Below are 20,818 nucleotides of genomic sequence, written 5' to 3'. Positions count from 1 at the left end.
ACAGAAAAAGTTAAGTGTCAAAAATATATTGTGTTGATTATGAATATAATATATATATATATATATATATATATATATATTATATATATATATATATATATATATATATATATATATATATATATATATATATATATATATATATATATATATATATATATATATATATATACTGTATATATATATATATGTATATATGTATATATACTGTTTATATATTATGTTTATATATACATATATATATATATATATATATATATATATATATATAATATATATATATATAAACATTAATAAGAGAATATGGGATACAGTAGTTGATTTTTGTATTTGAAGAGGAGTTAAAACTAAAGGTAATGGCAATTAGTGAGGCACAGTTAGTGAGGCAAACGTCGAATGGCCATGATTACTGTACATTTAAGAGCAAACAATTACCGGTACTTTTTCGGGGATTCTATATGAGATGCAGAGCTGGCTAATGAAGAGTTAGAACTTGTAATGTCAAGAAAGCAGTGAAGGTTGGTGAAAGTATAATTATGTCAGTCCAGGTTTTGTATAGGTAAGATTAGGCGTGGTAAGAGAAAAGGGTTTGATTCTGTGTTGGCGTGGGTGGAAGACTGCGAACGATTGCTGGGCCAGATGATATAATGCACAGATAGATATGAGGTTCTTAGAGCAAACGAGAATTGAGAGGGTTATGTGATGATGACTTGGAAGGGTACTATATTGTTGAAAAGGTCTGGTTTCCAAAAGGAAAATTGTCTTAAGTATTATTTGGAAAGAATAAACGGAGAGGATTAGAGGGTTGTAGGTTACATATTAGGAGAAAGTCAGTGGAGTAGGATTTTGATGAATACGATCATGAGAGGAGGTTTGAATGAAGGTATATCACATTCACAAGAACTATTTCAGAGTTATGAAACTCTATGATTAGGTAAAGCTACCTTCTACTGTAAATTGTGGACGGTCCTCTTGAAGGCCAAGAGCTATCACACTTGCTATGACATCAAACAGTAGCATTTTCTCCAGTTTGCAATGGTGAAGTCACCAAACGTTTTGGAACGTGCGGTTTTCAGGATTACTTAACAGTTGGATAAAGAAAAAATTATTACATTTTGCTGTTTTGATACCTCAAGTTCATTGATTTATCTGAACAGAAAAACTTTTAGTTTTTAGCATTATATATATATATATATATATATATATATATATATATATATATATATATATATATATATATATATATATATATATATATATATGACTGTGAAATATATTTTGTTAAAACAGAATTCCATCAAATATAAAGGAGCCCATAGAGAAGCGCCAAATGGTGGAAAGTAAAGGCTATATTTCAAAGACCAAACTCTCTCTCCTCAGGCAAGTAGTGAATGAGAAAAAGTTACAGAAAACGGTATTTATACCAGAGGTCCATAGGTCAGCCGTTACGTCACTCCAGTTGGCAATTTCTCTTTAATCTTCTTAATCGCTGGTTGGAGGAAGATTTTATCTATAATATTTGAATCCCAGGCACCTCTTGAGCGATTCGGTAGAGTTGTGGCCTTGCACTCGTTAGGTCCGAGTTCGACTCTCCGGCCGGCTAACGAAGAGTTAGAGGAATTTATTTCTGGTGATAGAAATTCATTTCTCGCTGTAATGTGGTTCGGATTCCACAGTAAGCTGTAGGTCCTGTTGCTAAGTAATCAATTGGTTCTTAGCCACGTTAAATAAGTCTAATCCTTCGGCCCAGCCCTAGGAGAGCTGTTAATCAGCTCAGTGGTCTGGTAAAACTAAGGTATACTTAACTTTTAACCTCTTGAAAGATTCATTTCATTCCTTTGTTTAATCAAGGCTGGTTCCACCATCTGGCCTTTGAACCTACAATTGCTGCTATAAATTGTACGAGAAATATTCCAGTTTATTCTGTGATTATGGTTCTTTATGCGGTTAAAAATAGCTGAGCTCTGTTGTCCGTACCTAACTGAAAGTTTATGCTGTATTAATCTCAGGGGGAGTGATTTGCCTGTAAAGCTAATATAAGATTGGTCACAATCGAGGCAAGGGATTTTGTAAACTGCTGTGTCTTTGAGGACTGTCTTTTGTTGGACGTTAATCAGGTATTTGGATAGGTAAAAGCAAAAGGGTTAGTTTCCAAGTGTCTGTGTCAACGTCTTAACCCTGTCTAGGTGTGGGATTTTTACAAAAGTACCAGTATAGAACGTTCTACAGTTTTTGAAGGAAAAATTAGCTCCCCTATTCAGATCATTTCCCAATAGCCCTAGATAGAATAAATAAAGTTAGTTGAATTATGTGTATCAACATCTTTTCATTTGGGGAGTCATTCTATAAACAAAAATTCAGGTACAGCATGGGCAGCCCTTTAAGTCCTGTTTTAGCCAGTCTATACATGGAATATTTTGAAACTGTAATAATAAATGTAATAAAACCTAAAGACATGCTATGGATGAGATATGTAGATGATATCTTAACATTTTGGGGTAATAAGTGGGGCAGTTTTAATGAATTTCTTTCAAAATTAAATGCATTAATGCCTTGCATCAAATTTAAAGTTGAATGGGAAACAGACAACAAAATTCCTTTTCTTGAAGTTTTAATAATCAGAGACACGACAGAATACAAATTTACCATATACAGAAAACCAACTTTCTCTCTGTCACACATCCATTTTTATAGCTATCATTGACATCTCTATCAAGATTGGCGTAGCCAGCAATTTATTCTTATGGATTTGCTCCCGAGATTTCCTGGAAAAGGAAATTGAGCTAATCTGTAAGCAGCTGTCATCTTTAAAGTACCCCGACCATTTAACTGAAAAGCGATCCACAAAGCAAACACTATTTTCAACCGTCCCCCCCAAAAGAAGACCAGAGAGACACCCAACAATAAAATAAAAATCCCACACCTGAACAGGATTAAGACGTGTCGACACAGACACTTTGAAACTCTAACCCTTTTGCTTTTACCTACCCAAATACCTTAGCCAAATACCTGATTAACATCCAACAAAAGCCAGTCCCCAAAGACACAGTAGTTTACAAAATCCCTTGCCTCGATTGTGACCAGTCTTATATCGGCTTTACAGGCAAATCATTCCCCCAGAGATTAATATAGCATAAATGTTCAGTTAGGTACGGACAACAGAGCTCAGTACTTTTTAACCACATAAATAGCCATAATCACAGAATAAACTTGAATATATCTCGTATAATTTATAGCAGCAGTTGTCAGTTCAAAAGCCAGATGGTGGAATCAGCCTTGGTTAAGCAAAGAAATACAATGACTCTTTCAAGAGGCACTTGGGATTCAGATATTATAGATAAAATTTTCATCCAACCAGCGATTAAGAAGATTAAAGAGAAATTGTCAGCTGGAGTGACGTAACGGCTGACTTATGGACCTTCTGGTATATAAATACCATTTTTTTGTAACTTTTTCTGATTCACTCTTTACCTGACGAGAGAGACATCTTGGTCTCTGAAATATAGCATTTACACACATTTTGTGTGTGTGTGTGTGTTTGTATATATATATATATATGTATATATATATATATATATATATATATATATATATATATATATATATATATATATATATATATATATATATATATATATATATATATATATATATATATATATATATATATATAAATAGCTATGAATATACCTTTGATACTTAGGGATTCTGGGCGGCAACGGATAATCTCAGGAGTTTTTTACATTATCAAGAAATCTACTGTATTTCATTAAAACATCTGACTAAATCGACTGATTAAGGCAACTTCGTAGACAAATAAATCAAGGGAAATACTAGGGCTTAGGGACTTCTTCATGTGAGGGAAGATTATGTAAACTCAAGGGTTCTCTTACTTAATTATATTTACATAATACACACAGATCAGTAGCATGGCGAATTACTGGGCCTGCTAAATGTGGTAAATGAATGAATCTTACACAGGATAAATAGTCTACGCCGATGGTGTCTTCATAACAGGAAACATCGCAGAGGGGTTAGAAGTGGTGGCATAAGGTCACTGCACACGGGATAGAGCTGAGTGGCTCCACAGCCAGGACCGATCTGCAAAATACGCAAGACGGTTACTTGCCAGAATAATAAGACACTCAAAGGGAACTGAGGGAACGCACAAAGGTGCCAAATAACTCAGTTCAATGCTAAATGCATAACTACGTTAACACTTGATGCTTCAACAAAAATTTCTGAAGGTGATCGCACAATGGAAATAGAAAATAAATCAGACAGAGAAATAACAGGAATTGTAACTGACTAAGAAACCTTATTCCATTACATTACCTTCGTCAAGATGACGATGTCCTCATTCAATAGGGCGCCGACGCTGGAGGAGGGAATTTAGGGGATGCCAGGACAAAAGCATACTGGTTCGAACCTCGTGGTCGAACACGTGGAGGGTACAAAGGACAGGCAAAGGTAAGGACATAAGTCCTCGGTGGAGTTCTGAGTGCTTCTCTCTCTTGACTCCTGTTGCATTTCTATTCCGGACAAAGCAATAAGGTTAAAAAATCAGTTTTCATCTCTGTTTTTAAGAGCATTACGTGTATGTAGCCTTGACTATATTGATGAGGAAATAGATAAGATTAGGAATGCAGCCAAGAAATTGAAATATCCTGACAGTGTATTAAACAGTGCATTTGAAGCCGCAAAAAAGACTATGTAACAAAACCAAAAAGAACTTTACAACACAAAAAAATTTTCTTGTACTGCCTTATAATAGTAATATGAAAGATATCCCCCATCTTCTTAAGAATTTGGTGGTAATGTCGCATTCAAAAACAATAAAACAATGAAACATGTACTTATTAAGAACGCCCCTGACAATACTAAAGGGTGTGTATATAAAATTCCATGTAAGTCTTGTTACAACTTTTATATTGGCCAAACTGGTAAAGCATTGGAAAAGAGAATAGAACAGCATGTATGAGATATGCACAGGGGAACAGTGGTATTTTTGTACATGTTAGTGAGAACAATCATGCTATCAACTGGGAAGGGGCAAATAGGATTGTATATTTTAATAGCGCACTGGAAAGGAATATCATTGAATCTAGCTTTATAAAAGAAAGTTACAGCCATAATATGAATATCAGTCAAGGGATGTATAAACTTGATCCTTTAATATCAAAAGAAATTTGTAAATTGTTTAAAAATTTTAAGGTAGGCAGGAGAGATGTATGAAAATAAGATTGTCATATTTGTAAACACAGTACGGGGCCAGCAGTGCTAATGAGTTTTCCAAACTCCTCCTGCCTGACACTTGTCAGGTGTGGACCTGATGTCGCCTATGTTTATCAGTATTGTCCCCTGAGAGTATATTGTGATTTTTAGCAAAATGAGTTTTGAAGGCCACTCCTACCTTGACACCGGCCTGTGGGTGGATATGAAATCTCTAACGGTTGTGTATGTTCGTCAGTACTGTTCCTGTAGTATATATATTTGTGACTTCTAATACTTTGTATCAGTCCTTCGTCAATGGCTTGGAAATAAAGTCGAAACCGGTGGTAATGTGTGATATATATATATATATATATATATATATATATATATATATATATATATATATATATATATATATATATATATGTGTGTGTGTGTGTGTGTATATATGTGTGTATATATGCGTATATATATATATATTACTAGCGTGTTTGTCCGTATGTTTGCGTGTAACAAAAGTAGACATGCTTTATGTATGACATAATTTGAAAATTAATCCAAAGGTTACTGTATATACCAGAAAACTCCAGGAACGATATCATAACGTTTGAGAGAACAATAGAGAGGTAAATCATTATTTCAGTGTCCTTATTTAACTACAGTATATGGGATATAGGTATCATCGTTTTTAAGGGTAATCAGAAAAACTGGTAATTGTTAAAATATATTCTTACTTTGGAAAATCTATGACTTCACTCAGAAATAAAGACAATAATACATTCCATAAGAAAAATAAGAAATATTGGTCTTCAAGAAACATCTAAATATCTAAATAATACTGTAAATTGACATACCAGAGGCAGTCACTGACTAGGATTACAATCATGTTATCCTCAGTCAAAAGAAAGTGTTCCCTAATAAAGGGAAATTTCATAAGCCAGCTGTGGACATGCCCATTGGCAAGCCTACATCTCTGCATTAATTAAATCACACTGCGAAAGAGACTCACTACTGAGTGACTTCTCATGAAGCATAAATCACTGTACAGCCACGATAAGTAGGTACCACACGTTACCAGCCGAAAGACACACAAATGGCATTGCTTTTCTTTTGGCTCTGTGAACGCTCCCAAGTAGAAATACAGACGTCTGGAACCATTCCAGGTCAGATGAACTTCTAAAAACTGGAAGTGAGGGTTATCCCTCCTGGAAATCAAAAGCTGAACTTCAGGAGACCCAGCACATCACAGTTGTGGTTCAGTGGAAGGCTGAGGCTTATTGGTATCTCAGAAGAAACTGCACTTGCGTGCTGTTCGAGAGAGACCGCGCCTGTTCAGCCGTCCTGAGACTGATGGAGAGAATCTCTCAGGGTATCAAGAACCTCCCGGTCCATTGAGTACCTTCAACTGTTGAAAGCAGAAATTCCAAACTTATCTTCTCTTTACAGAAGCTCAGATGAAGAGAGGTTGTGCAGGGAAGACGGGGTTGATTCCTGGATGGGCAACGAAGGCATAGGGGTCAGGGACGATCCTGTTACCAATCCTATCAGATTTTCTAGCAGTAGATCTTCCGCCTCCAGTGCGACGCCCAATCCCGAGGAAGGGTGCGGCATCGCTGACGGAGGTGAAGACAGTGAAGACGACCAGGAGGGCGATGATAGCGCGGAAGAAGTTCATCTTGTTAGGTGGAATTGAGGTGATGAGACGCTGAAAAGAACAGAAAATATATTTGGAGGCATCTGGGAAAGTACTTATGTTAATTGATTACTTGAAAGACTAATCAAGATTATAATGAAACTTTGGTTCCGCTGAAATGATTTTATGGAAGAGCTTTGATGTTATAGCTAGATTCATCTCGTTCATCAAGCAAAATCTTGCAGAAGAAATTTCGATGTTAAGATTTTTTATGCCTTATAAAGTGCACAGCATTAAACTGAGCCTACATAAAGTAAATTATGTAATTAATACAAATAATTTACGGTCTTTATGAAGTGTCCCTCCAAAACTAAGCATCTTCTATGGTATATAAATAAACATGTATACATATAATATATTTTATATATGTGCATATATATACAGATATGTTTGTATACACACACACACATATATATATATATATATATATATATATATATATATATATATATATATATATATATATATATATATATATATATATATATATAGTATTCCACTTGTGTTTCAGTGACATTGTAACTCTTAAAATTTCAGCAGTATCCCAGTAATGTACAATACATAGCGGACTTCATCCCTACCTTTTTGAAAACTGAGGGAAGTGGCGGCTTTGTGCAGCTGCAAGTGTGATGCCTCCCTGCTTCCTCTGGCCCTTTATATACGAGGTCTCGAGGAAACTTAGGGTTGCCGCGTGTGTATTTCTTTATGCAATTAATGAGTCATTTTGATGTGTAATTAGTCATAATTCTTTTCAGCTCAATAAATTGAAAGTTAGTTCTAGCCCTAAATGTTTATTCGAACAGGGATTAATATAGCTTTAATTATTAGTTAATTCTGGCTGTCTACCACGCCCCCTCCCCCTCGTGTTTTAACTTCAGATTTATAAATTCAGTAATATTTCATTACAGAAATGTGAAGCAATATGATGTAATTTTCACAGTTTCATTATAAGAATTATTCGTTTCCTCAACTGTCTCACTTCAGTTTGAGCTTCCTGAAGTCCTTGACGATCACTCTCACTTTCCTGTATGTGGTTCTTCTTCTTTCTCTTTCTTTGTGGAAAGATTAACACGCTAGGGGTCATGAATTTAGTCTTTTTGAAAACTTTCAAAGTCGTCATCGCCATTTATGTATTGAATATTTCATTAAATATAAGTCAATATTTATTCCCTATTCCCATCCAGTCTTGTGTATCCTATTCTTCTTCTCCTTTCGTGTAATCACAGATCTTCGAATACCGTCAGTAAACCTCTCCGAAGTGAAGGTCACTTGATTATTGACTTGCAGTTTGGCAATGCAGTGTCATGGGTCACCTTCATTTTCATCAAGTTCACAGTATAAAATCTCCTTCAAATCGACATGCCTTATCATATTGAAAAAATTATATGACAAATATGCTTTGCTAAGAAGCAGAAGATGCTGAAGTAGTTGCTAATCGGAAAAATATTATGATGTTTTTGAAAGTGAATGACCTCATCTATAGAAATCTTTGAAAAATATACATTCGTGTCTATATATGTATGTGTCTGTGTATGCATGTATTTTTGTATGTGTGTATAACTGGCATGGGAGGAGGAATATATGATACAGTAGTGGACTTGTTGCGGGAGAGAAAACTTGATGTGATGATAATTAGTGGGACGAAATTGATAGATCAGATAATGTAGGGCTTTGAAGGGCAATGTATGGCTTTTACTGGGGTTCCTGGAGATGCAGAGATATGGAAGAATTAGAACTTGTAATGCCAAGAAGATTGTAAGAACAGGTGATATTGTGTAAGTAAGTTTAAGTGTGGTAGAATGGAAGGTTTTGATATAATTATTTGTGGTCCAGTAACAAACATGAGGATAAACTGGAACATTACTTGGGCAGTGAAAAAGAATTTCTTCAGCTGAGTTTTAAGCTGTGCATGGCTAGATTCGGATCAAAAGAAAGGCAGCTTTGCTAGATTAATAAAACGTAAAGATACGATAAGAGTTTTTTGAATAATTGAGAACTGAGAGGATCGTCTGAAGATATCTTTGGAAGGGAATTGATTTTTGAAAGCAGTTGGTTCCCAAAGAAAATTCTCCAAAGTAATATTATGGAAAGAGAAAATAAAGGAATAGCTGCTGTCTTGTTATTTGTTAAGACAGAGTAAACGGAGGAGGAACTTGATGTACAGTATATGAGGATTAAAATGGGAGTTCTTAGAAGTGTAATAACAATGTTAGATATGTCAATAGGTGTCCATTGCTATTGAGATGGTACTAAACCTCATTACGTAGACATTACTTTTCCGTGAAGTTCCTTTATCTTGGGATATTACACAGTGTCTGGAAGTGGACATATACCCATCGAAAGTTTGAGACCCATTTAGATAGGGTAGGGGAGACACCCCTAACTGAATGATGGTCTTTTTCATGAGTATAAGCAAAATCCCACAATTTAATCTTCTATACGGGCAGGGAGTAAATCAGTACCTTGATTACAGTTCTCCGAGATGTGCGAGTCACCTGTGGCAGGGAAAATTAGGTTTAAGCAATATATTCTCTACTCGTTTTTCAGAAATTTCAAGTTTTTAGTAAATATTGTTGATGTACAGAAGGGAAGAAACATGGTAGTTTGTTTAAGGAAAAACTGAATATTATGAGTCGTCAGTGGTTGAAAATCACGGAATGATATATAAAGAGGGAAACACATGATTGATTGCTGTTGAGGGGCAAGAGAAGAATTGGAACATGAAATTTTGGGGAGACAGTTGGGAATAGTGCAAATCTGAGGATGCTCGTAAAAATGACTGTTGAAGATGTAAGAACGTAGCTAAGGCACCAAGAGCTGATTTAGGCTCTAATGAAATATTGTTGTACGGTGGTCTGGTCATGACTGAGTTGCTGACTACGGTGTGTAAGGCATATCAGCTTTAGAAAGGTTCCAAAGGAATTGTCGAGAGGAAATTTTGTAAGCATTTTACAAAGCGAAATATTGTAAACGTGAATATACGAATGTTATGGGCGTAACATGATTAAGTACATTTAGGGGGGGGGGAATAAGGCATGATTATGATTGAGAAAGTAAGATAACCCAAGCCTCGAGAGTACAGTATCGATGAGGATTACCAGAAGGACTGTGGCAAGTTAACTTAGAGCTTGCTCTGAATTAGTTGTGGTGGGAACTGTGAAATTAAAATGTAATAGATGCATGCTTCCCTTGAGAACTGACAAAAAAAAGTGTTATAGTACTAATGGAAATGCCTCCCGTAGAGTGTTGTGGAGGTGTGCTTTAGAAATGAATGTATAATTGACGAAATACGCGGCAGAATGACTAGTTTTAACGTAAATAAGAGTCTCAAGTGGAGCTGTGTTTCTTCACGATTCACTGTTATTAGTATGGGTAACAGAAGTGATGGGAAGTACTGGAGATGAATGTGTATTTTTTTCTATAAAAGAAAGAGAGAGAGAGAGGATAGTGAGTGGAGTATGGAGTAGCTGAAGTTTTTTCATGGCACAGTTTGTTGGTGATAATAAAGAGAAATTACAGACCTGGAAAGAAGTTCAGGAGTATTTTTGAGAAAAGGAAATTCAAATCTTGGGAGATTGCTATGCCCCTGTCTTTAAATCCAAAATATGTTTTAAATTTTGTTCCAAAATATAGTTAATTTTGTTCCTGTGTTTCTGGCAGGTAGTTAATTTTTTCCTGGCAGTTTTTTGTTCCTGGCAGTTTTGGTAGTTTTGTTTTTGGCAGTTTTGTTTTTCTAAAGTTAATTTTGTTTAATTTTGTTCCTGGTAGTTTTGTTTTTCAGTTTTTGTTCCTGGTAATTTTTCTAAGTAGTTTAGGCAGTTTTGTTTTTCTAAGTAGTTAATTTTGTTCCTGGTAGTTTTGTTTTTCTAAGTAGTTAATTTTGTTCCTGGCAGTTTTGTAATTAATTGACAGTTTTAGGGTCTTGACTTGGAACTAGGAACTTCGTTTCATAACTCTTGTAAGAAATGAGTGAGCTAACACTGTGTGGAAAAGAAATTGACATGTTTTCGTTGCCATACTCCATTTTCTCCTTCTCGAAGAGCTGATGCCAGAGGATTAGAGCCTCAGGCAAGGAATGGAAGCCAAAAACTAGAAAATCAATCAACTTTTATTCTATGAATACCACTTGAACACAATCATTTGCTGGTATTGGAATGAAATTCATTTTGTAGCATATAAAAAAAATATTAAATCATGATAGAGAACTTCTGGATGTTATGATAAACCGGCAAAAGAAAACTATGGAGGCATCACATATGGAGGACCAAAATTGGTTGTTGATGACGCTCAAATTTCACTCCATTAGGTAAATTTTTGTTTCAAAATTAGAGTAACGGTGCTATCATGAGACCTTTGGGACACCTTGAAAGGAAGAAATTATACACCTGCACTTCGCAATAACCATTCTGACAACGTTTACATAATGGTTATTGCGAAGTGCAGGTGTATTATTTCTACCTTTCAAGGTGCCCCAAAGGTCTGAGGATAGCACCGTTACTCTAATTTTGAAACAAAAATTTGCCTAATGGAGTGAAATTTGAGCGTCATCAACAACCAAGTTTTGGTCCCCATATGTGATGTCTCCATAGTTTTCTTTTGCCGGTTTATTATAACATCCAGAAGTTCTCTATCATGATTTAATATTTTTTTATATGCTACAAAATTAATTTCATTCCAATACCAGCAAATGATTGTGTTCAAGTAGTATTCATTGAATAAAAGTTGATTATTATTATAACATACTTATAAGACTCAGTGGGTTGAGCTTGTCTAGTGATGGGTGGTGTCTACTGAAAGGTTTTATCTGAGAAAGGATGAGCTTGAAGTAGTCGTCATTAAAAAAGGAATGTTGATTTATGTTGCAAATCTTAACTCCAAATCCTTATAAGAAGAAGAAATGAAATCTTATTACAAAGAAGGCACACGAGAACATTAATGATACTAGACAAAAAAAAAAATTTTCCCCACAGAATTTCTCCCATAAAGGTTAGTTGCAATGAAGTAGTTTTTGAACACCTTATGTTATACCAGTATGCCCTGTAGGGGGTTAGTGCTGTCAGTGCACCTTACACGCGGTGCAATGTAGGCATTACTTAAGGTTCTTTGCAGTGCCCCAACGTCCCATAGCTTCAACCCCTTCCATTCCTTTTACTGTACATCCACCCATATTCTTTCTTCCGTCTTACTTTCCACCATCTTCTAACAATTGCTTCGTGGTGCAATTTCGAGGTTTTCCTCCTTCTACACCTGTGTAGCCTTTCACTCTCAATTTTCCTCTCAGCGCTTAATGACCTCTTAGGTCCCAAGCCTCGTCCTAAATTGTATATTCTTTTCTATTATTCTATTCTATTCTAGTATATATAGATATTTAGAGATCTACAGGCTATCATTTCTCTGTGCACAGGTAACCATTCGTTGCATTCGAGACATCTCAGTAGAAATTGAACTGTCAGTATCTTAGGAGGTTGTTTTTTTTTTTTTTTACTGAAGTCATGTTGATTAATACAGTGATTTTTTTTAAATCATTATCCTCCTCAAGCACCTTGATCGAATATTTTAGAAGTCCAACCTTTATGCAGATCTAATATTGTGTAAAATATAGTATCGTAGATGGTAAGGTAATAAAAAGAAAATTTAGGAATGAATGACTAATATATATATATATGTATATATATATATATATATATATATATATATATATATATATATATATATATATATATATATATATATATATATATATATATATATATATATATATAGTATGTTTACTAACAGTTTCTGTATATACCAAAAAATTCTATAGAAACATAACCGTTAGCTTTTGAGAGAACAGTTGGAAAATTAAGTATCAAGAGGAAAGTCATTATTTGACATTTATATTAAACTATATAAGATCTTGATATCTCCTTAAGGGTAATCAGGAAGATTTGTTATTCTCAAAATTTATTCTCACTTATGAAAATCTTTGACTCTATTCAGAAATATAGACAATATTTTTCATAGGAATAATAGGATAAATTGACATACCAGAGGTAGTCACTGGCTAGGATTACGATCATGTCATCCTCAGTCAGAAGGAAATGTTCCTTTATGAAGGGAAACTGCATACCTGAGCCAGTTGTGCACATGCCCATTGGCAAGCCTACACCTCTGCATTGATAAATCACACTACGAAAGAGACTCACTACTGAGTGACTTCTCATGAAGCATAAATCACTGTACAGCCACGATAAGTAGGTACCACACGTTACCAGCCGAAAGACACACAAATGGCATTGCTTTTCTCTTGGCTCTGTGAACGCTCCCAAGTAGAAATACAGAAGTCTGGAACCATTCCAGGTCAGCTGAACTTCTAAAACCTGGAAGTGAGGATTATCCCTCCTGGAAATCAAAAGCTGAACTTCAGGAGACCCAGCACATCACAGTTGTGGTTCAGTGGAAGGCTGAGGCATATTGGTGTCTCAGAAGAAACTGCACTTGCATGCTGTTCGAGAGAGACAGCGCCTGTTCAGCCGTCCTGAGACTGATGGAGAGAATCTCTCAGGGTATCAAGAACCTCCCGGTCCATTGAGTATCTTCAACTGTTGAAAGAAGAATTTCCTAACTCATCCTCTCTTTACAGAAGCTCAGATGAAGAGAGGCTCTGCAGGGAAGTCGGGTTTGATATCTGGATAGGCAACGAAGGCATAAGGATCAGGGACGATCCTGTTGCCAATCCCTCCAGGTGTTTTAGCCTTAGATCTTCCGCCTCCAGTGCGACGCCCAATCCTGAAGAAGGGTGCGGCGTCGCTGACGGAGGTGAAGACGGTGAAGACGGCCAGGAGGGCGATGATAGCGCGAAAGAAGTTCATCTTGTAAACGGAATTGAAGTAATGAAACGCTGAAAAGAAAAAGAAATTATAGTAAGAGCCTCTTGAAAAGTAAATATGTGTTGATTAAATACCTGAAAGTGAAAGAGACTAATCAAAATTGCATGACAGATAAACATTAAAGCATTGTACTGAAGGCAGACGGTTATCGTGTATACAGATTTTCCATTCATATATATATATGAATATATATATATATATATATATATATATATATATATATATATATATATATATATATATATATATATATATATATATATATATATATATATATATATATATATATATCACATATACATTTGATATATGACTTTTGTTTGAGTGTTTCAGAGATAAAATTTTGGTGTTTGTGTTGTGATTAAATGCCCTCCAGTGATAACATTCACATGGTGGTCTGAAAAATAGTAGCGCTCAAAATATCAATGATATCATAAATGATAAGTTGGTTTAAATTCCTCCATGTACAAAGCAGACTTGGTTCGTACCCTATTTGAAAACTGAAGGAAGTGGCGGCTTTGTGCAGCTGCAAGTGAAAAGCCTCCCTGCTTCCTTTGTCCCTATATATACGAGGTCTGGAAGATACCTGGGGTTTCCACTTGCATATTTCGTTAAGCGAAATATGAGTCATTTATATTTAGTTATTTTTCTTTTCAACCGGGAAATTAAAAGTGAGCTTAGCTCTCAATGTTTAATCTACAGGGATTAGCATAGTTTAAGTAACAATTCATTCCTGCCTTCTACTCCCTCCCAACCCCATGCTTGCACTTGTTTTACTAAAAAATACAAAGCAAACTGATCTTTTTCCAGTTACATATAAAAAATTATTCTCTGAACTGTTTCACTTCAGGTGTAGCTTCCTGAATTCCTTGACGACCACTCTCACTTTTCTTTATGTGATTAACCTTCTTTCTCTTGCTCTGTGGAAAGAAGAACACGCTAGTGGTCATGAATTTAGTCTTTTTGAAAACGTTCATATTCATCATCGCCATTTACTTATTGAATGTTTCATTAATTACAAGTCTATGTATATTCCCATCCATTTCATTCTTAAGTATCATATTTTTCTTCGCTTTGCGTTTAATCACACATCTTCCAATGACCGTCAGTAAACCCCTTGAACTGAAGGTCACTTGATTATTGACTTGCAACATAGCATTGCAATGTCATGGGTGGGTCACCTTCATTTTAATCAGGTTCACACTGTAAAGTTTCCTTCAGATGGACGGCTGTTATCCCAGTGTAAACGTGATATTCTTATTAGTTCAAAGACTCTCTCTCTCTCTCTCTCTCTCTCTCTCTCTCTCTCTCTCTCTCTCTCTCTCTCTCTCTCTCTCTCTCTCTCTTTCTCTCTCAAATGGATCATAAGATGCTGAGGTGATTATTAGATTAAAAATATTATGATGATTTTGAATGTGAATGACCGCATCAATATTATATATATATATATATATATATATATATATATATATATATATATATATATATATATATATATATATATATATATATATATATATATATATATATATATATATTATATATATATTATGTATGTATGTATATTTGTATGTATGTATTTATGTATGTATGTATAATTGGCATAGGAGAAAGAATATGTGATAGAGTAGTGGACTTGCTGCTGGAGAGAAAACTGGATGTGATGATAATTAGTGGAACAGAATTGATAGATCAGATAGTGTAGGGCTTTAATGGGCAAAGTATGGCTTTTACTGGGGTTCCTGGAGATAAAAAGATATTGATTATTTAGAACTTGTAACGTCACGAAAATTATAAGAACAGATGTATTGTAGGCTGCGTCTACAAACTTACTAATTCATTCAAGATGTTGTTGTTTTTGATTAAGCTGGCTTTATGCCAGCACGGGCGCTTGTTCATAGAGCAGCCCGTAAATTCAAGACAACAAACAGGCAGGTCAAGAGTTCTTGCAAGTGGAAGTGTAGTGCCTGACACGAGGCGAACAAAATAGAGATTAACATTCATTCAACTGTGTTTGTTTGAGAATGGAAAATGGTACATAATTCTGTATACAAGTTACGGACAGAGTTCTGATAAACAGAGCTGGAAAGCTGACATTGTATTGCTTCCACTAGGAATGATACATGTGACGTGACGTGATTATGGACGATTGTATACATTAAATGTCGGCTGCGTTTCTTATACACGCGGGCTCCCCGTGTGAAGTTCGTTGTGAGGAGTGGATGCCCGCATGGTATGAGTCTGGGCGGCATTTTCTCGAGATGTAACCGAGTATCGAGACCTTTCCCTGAAAAAAGGGGGACGCCATATCGTAAAAACTAGCCATAGAATTTTTTTGAAAATAATCTCGTTTTTCCCACACCGAAATTACTCTAGATTTACCAGTTTAACCTAACCTAACGTAACCTAACCTAGGGGCATGGCAACAAAACCGAGGCTGGTGCAATACCAGCGTACATCTCAGGCATTTGTGTCCGGGCGGCCAGGTAAGCTGGACGATCGTGTAGGTCCATGTGGGACTCTACAGTATAAATAATATCAAGTACGGTAGAGTGAGAGGTTTTGATATAAGTGTTTGTGGTCCAGTAACAAAAATGCATGAGGTTGAACTGGAACATCACTGGGACAGTGAAAGAGAATTTCTTCAGCTGAGTTTTAAGCTGTGCATGGTTAGAGTCGGATCAAAATAAAGAAAGTTTTGCGAGATTATTAAAATGTAAGGATACATATAGAGCCCCTAGCATAAATGAGAATTGAGAGGATCTTCTGAAGATATCTTCGACAGCGACTTTATTTAATAAAGCAATGGGTTCACAAAGAAAATAGGGCAAAGTAATAATCTGGAATGAGAAAATAGGGAATAGATACTGTCATGTTATTTGTTAAGACAGAGTAAACAGAATAAAAAGTTGATGTATATGAGGATTAGAATAGCAGATGCTAGAAGTATAATCTCAATGTTATATATGTCAGCCGGTTTTAACTGATATTGAGATGGCACTAACCCCCATCATCCCCGTAGGGGCTAGTGCCGTCAGTGCACTTCATGCGTTGCGCGGTAGGCGTTACTTAAGGTTCTTTGTAGAGTCCCTTCGGCCCCTTGCTGCAATCCCTTTTATGCCTTTTGCTGTATCTCCGTTCATATTCTCGTTCTTCCATCTTACTTTCCACCCTCTCCTAACAATTGATGCACAGTGCAACTGCGAAGTTTTCCTCCTGTTACACCTTTCAAACTTTTTCCTGTCTATTTCCATTTCAGCACTGAATGACCTCATAGGTCCCAGCGCTAGGCCTGTGGCCTAAATTCTATATTCTATTCTATCCTACTGTAACCCCCATCACGTAGGCATTACTGTCGTGTGAAGTCCCATTATTTTGGGATATTAACACTGTCTTCACACAGACACCCGTCGAATGTTTGACCTGGTTAGATGGGGGAGGGGAGATACCCCAAATTGAATGATGGTCTTTTTCATGAGTCTAAGTAAAATTCAACAGTTTAATCTTCTCAAAGGGCAAGAAATGAATGAGCACCTTTATTACTGCTCTCTCAGCTCTTCCTTGGGCGAGTCGGTAGAGCTGCGGACAGGCACTCGGTAGGCCCGAGTTCGAGTCTCCGGCCGGCTGATGAAGAGTTAGAGGAATTTATTTCTGGTGATAGAAATTAATTTCTCGCTATAATGTGGTTCGGATTCCACAATAAGCTGTAGGTGGAATAAAAGTTGCTAAGTAACCAATTGGTTCTTAGCCACATAAAATAAGTCTAATCCTTCGGGCCAGCCCTAGGAGAGCTGTTAATCAGCTCAGTGGTCTGGTAAAACTAAGGTATACTTGACTTTACTGCTCTCTGGGATGTGAGAGTCACCAAATGGCAGGGAATATTAGATTTAAAGCAGTATATTCTGTATTTGTTTTTCATAAATTTCAAGTTTCTAGTATATGTAGAGGTTGCACAGAATGGAAGAAGGATGATAGTTTGTTTGAAAACAAGAAAATTGGATAATAAGGCTTTAAATGGGCGAAAATAAGAGGGAATTATGTACAAAGTAGGGAAGTGCGACGATTGATTGGTTTTGAGTGGCTAAGAGGTCAAGGACAAGAGAAAAGGGTAATTTTGATGAAGAAATACAATAGATAACCTGAGGATAGAAAATATATGGTAGATGGGGATTTGGACAAGGACCGTTGTTTGTTAATTAAATTTGTCCTGAAATAGGTTTTGTAGGAACTGACATAAAGAAGATTCATGCTGCACATATGAACTTAACGAAAAGATTATGACAGAACTAATGGAAATGACATGTTTAGGTTTTTGTGGTCGTATATTGTAGAAATTGATTTATTGAAAGTGTTTAAAAGTTTTTATGACGGCAGTAAAACTTGTGAGAATAAACAGGAAGACTGACTAGTTTAATGTAAATGTGGTTCTCAAACAGAGCTGTGTTTTTTCTTGATTCTTTGATATGGTTACGGATAGAGGAAGTGATGGAAATTACAGGAGATAAGTGTGTACACTAAAAAAAAAAAGGCTGTTTTTTCATGACAGTATTTGTTAGTTAAATTGAAGAGAATTTGCAGGGAATTTGAAAGAAGTTTGGAGGTGTTTTTGAGGGAAGTAAATTCAAGTTATTGTACGCTTCTAGGCTCCTTTTTCTGAAATCGGTATGTTCCTAGTTATCTTGGTAGTTAACTTTGTTCTTCGTATTTTTGTGGTTTTTTGATTGTTTGGGGCTCGTGACTTGGAACTAGGAAACTAATTTGATATTACTCTTCGGAAATTTGAGGGATGACACCCCTAAATCCAATCGCTGTATGTGGAAAAGGAATTTATATTTGTTTCGTGCGATAATCCATTTTCTCCTTTTAGAAGGGCTGGCGCCAGATAAGTAGAGCCTCAGGCGAGAAATCGTAAGCCAAAAACTAGAGAAGGATGTGGTTCATATTTTAACACCGTTGGTTGTATGTTTATCAAGAAATACAGGAGGATTGTATCTTACATCTTAAATGAATCAGGGGCTTCGAGGGTACGCAGGTTCTCTTAATTTTTAAACAAAAATTAACTTTTTGGAGGAAATGTTGAGCTCCTTTCAACAAACAAATTTTATTCCTAGATAAGTGATGTGATGCCCCACAGTTTTCTTGGTCATTTTATCGTAATATCCAGAAGCTTTCTAATCATATGCTATAAAATATATTGCATTACATGACAGTAGTAGTATCAAATAATTGCTTGTGTTTAAGAGGTATTCATAGAATGAAAATGAATTTATTATTATGACAGATTAATAAAATTCAGTGACTGGAGCTTGTCTCAAGATTTTTGGTGCCTATCAGAAGTTTTCATCTGAGAGAAGAGGAGCTTTGGGTAATGGACATAAAATTAGAAAATACATTTTAAGAAACAGAAGTGGAGTCTTATTACTATGAAGGTAAAACATTAATGATACAAAAAAATTGCCACAGAATGTGTCTAGTGAGGATTTGGTATGTTGAAATTGTTTCTGAACTGCTGTAGTTATATCATTATATGTAGATGTTTAGAGATCTGCAGGCTATCATTGCTGTAAGTACTCATGCTAGAAATTTCACTGCTAAGGTTTTAGGATGTGCTAGGGATTTTTTGTTGCTAAGATTAAATTCATTAACAGTAAAATTCTTTTAAATCTTCATCTTCATCTGACACCTTTATCGAATACTAGAGAAGTCCATCTTTACTGTTGCAAATCTAACTTTTTACTTAGGTGTATAGAATAGAGTCACAGATAGTAAGAAAATGTAAAAATATCAGTAATGACATGCTGTGTATATATATATATATATATATATATATATATATATATATATATATATATATATATATATATATATATATATATATATATATATATATATATATATATATATATATATATATATATATATATATATATATATATATATATATATGTGTGTGTGTGTGAGAGACACAGGGAGTGTTTTTTTTATATAATTTGAAAATTAACCCGAGGAACAATATGGATGGGTTTGGGAGAATAATTGCAAACTAGTACCAAGAGGTATTTGATTATTTGAACATTCTTAATTAACTATATAATAGCTTGGTATCATCATTTTTAAGGTAATTAGAAAAATATACAATTCTTAAAAATTTATTCTTAATTTTGAAAATCTTTGACTTCATTCAGAAATACATAGACAATAAATTGAATAGTAAAAGATAATGAAATCTTCAGGATACATCTAAATATACTGTAGTATGACACACCAGAGTTAGTCAATGACTAGGATTACAATCATGTTATCCTCAGTCATGAGAAAGTGTTCCCGAATGAAGGGAAACTTCATAAGCCAGCTGTGGACATGCCCATTGGCAAGCCTACATCTCTGCATTGATTAAATCACACTGCGAAAGAGACTCACTACTGAGTGACTTCTCATGAAGCATAAATCACTGTACAGCCACGATAAGTAGGTACCACACGTTACCAGCCGAAAGACACACAAATGGCATTGCTTTTCTCTTGGCTCTGTGAACGCTCCCAAGTAGAAATACAGACGTCTGGAACCATTCCAGGTCAGCTGAACTTCTAAGAACTGGAAGTGAGGGTTATCCCTCCTGGAAATCAAAAGCTGAACTTCAGGAGACCCAGCACATCACAGTTGTGGTTCAGTGGAAGGCTGAGGCTTATTGGTGTCTCAGAAGAAACTGCACTTGCATGCTGTTCGAGAGAGACATCGCCTGTTCAGCCGTCCTGAGACTGATGGAGAGAATCTCTCAGGGTATCAAGAACCTCCCGGTCCATTTAGTACCTTCAGTTGTTGAAAGAAGAAATTCCAAACTTATCTTCTCTTTACAGAAGCTCAGATGAAGAGAGGTTGTGCAGGGAAGACGGGGTTGATTCCTGGATGGGCAACGAAGGCATAGGGGTCAGGGACGATCCTGTTACCAATCCTATCAGATTTTCTAGCAGTAGCTCTTCCGCCTCCAGTGCGACGCCCAATCCCGAGGAAGGGTGCGGCATCGCTGACGGAGGTGAAG

General features: G+C 35.7%; 2 protein-coding genes across 3 annotated transcripts in view; one reads left to right on the top strand and one right to left on the bottom strand.

Annotated features, from left to right (window-relative positions):
- The window catches only part of LOC136838567 (ubiquitin-protein ligase E3C), a 416,786-nt gene that overhangs the window by 146,034 nt on the left and 249,934 nt on the right, over positions 1–20,818 (top strand). The gene's annotated exons all lie outside the window — the stretch shown is intronic.
- LOC136838995 (uncharacterized) overlaps positions 19,980–20,818 on the bottom strand; it is a 1,903-nt gene continuing 1,064 nt past the window's right edge. Inside the window, exon 2 of the mRNA XM_067104676.1 lies at positions 19,980–20,818. This exon is cut by the window's right edge and continues 77 nt beyond it. Within this exon, the coding sequence (XP_066960777.1) occupies positions 20,641–20,818 (178 nt within the window). The 3' untranslated portion in view covers positions 19,980–20,640.

The sequence above is a fragment of the Macrobrachium rosenbergii genome, chromosome 5 (assembly GCF_040412425.1).
Source record: "Macrobrachium rosenbergii isolate ZJJX-2024 chromosome 5, ASM4041242v1, whole genome shotgun sequence".
Classification (NCBI taxonomy): Eukaryota; Metazoa; Arthropoda; class Malacostraca; order Decapoda; family Palaemonidae; genus Macrobrachium; species Macrobrachium rosenbergii.
The sequence above is the reverse complement of the archived record's forward strand: the minus strand, read 5'-3'. Positions and strand labels throughout refer to the sequence as shown.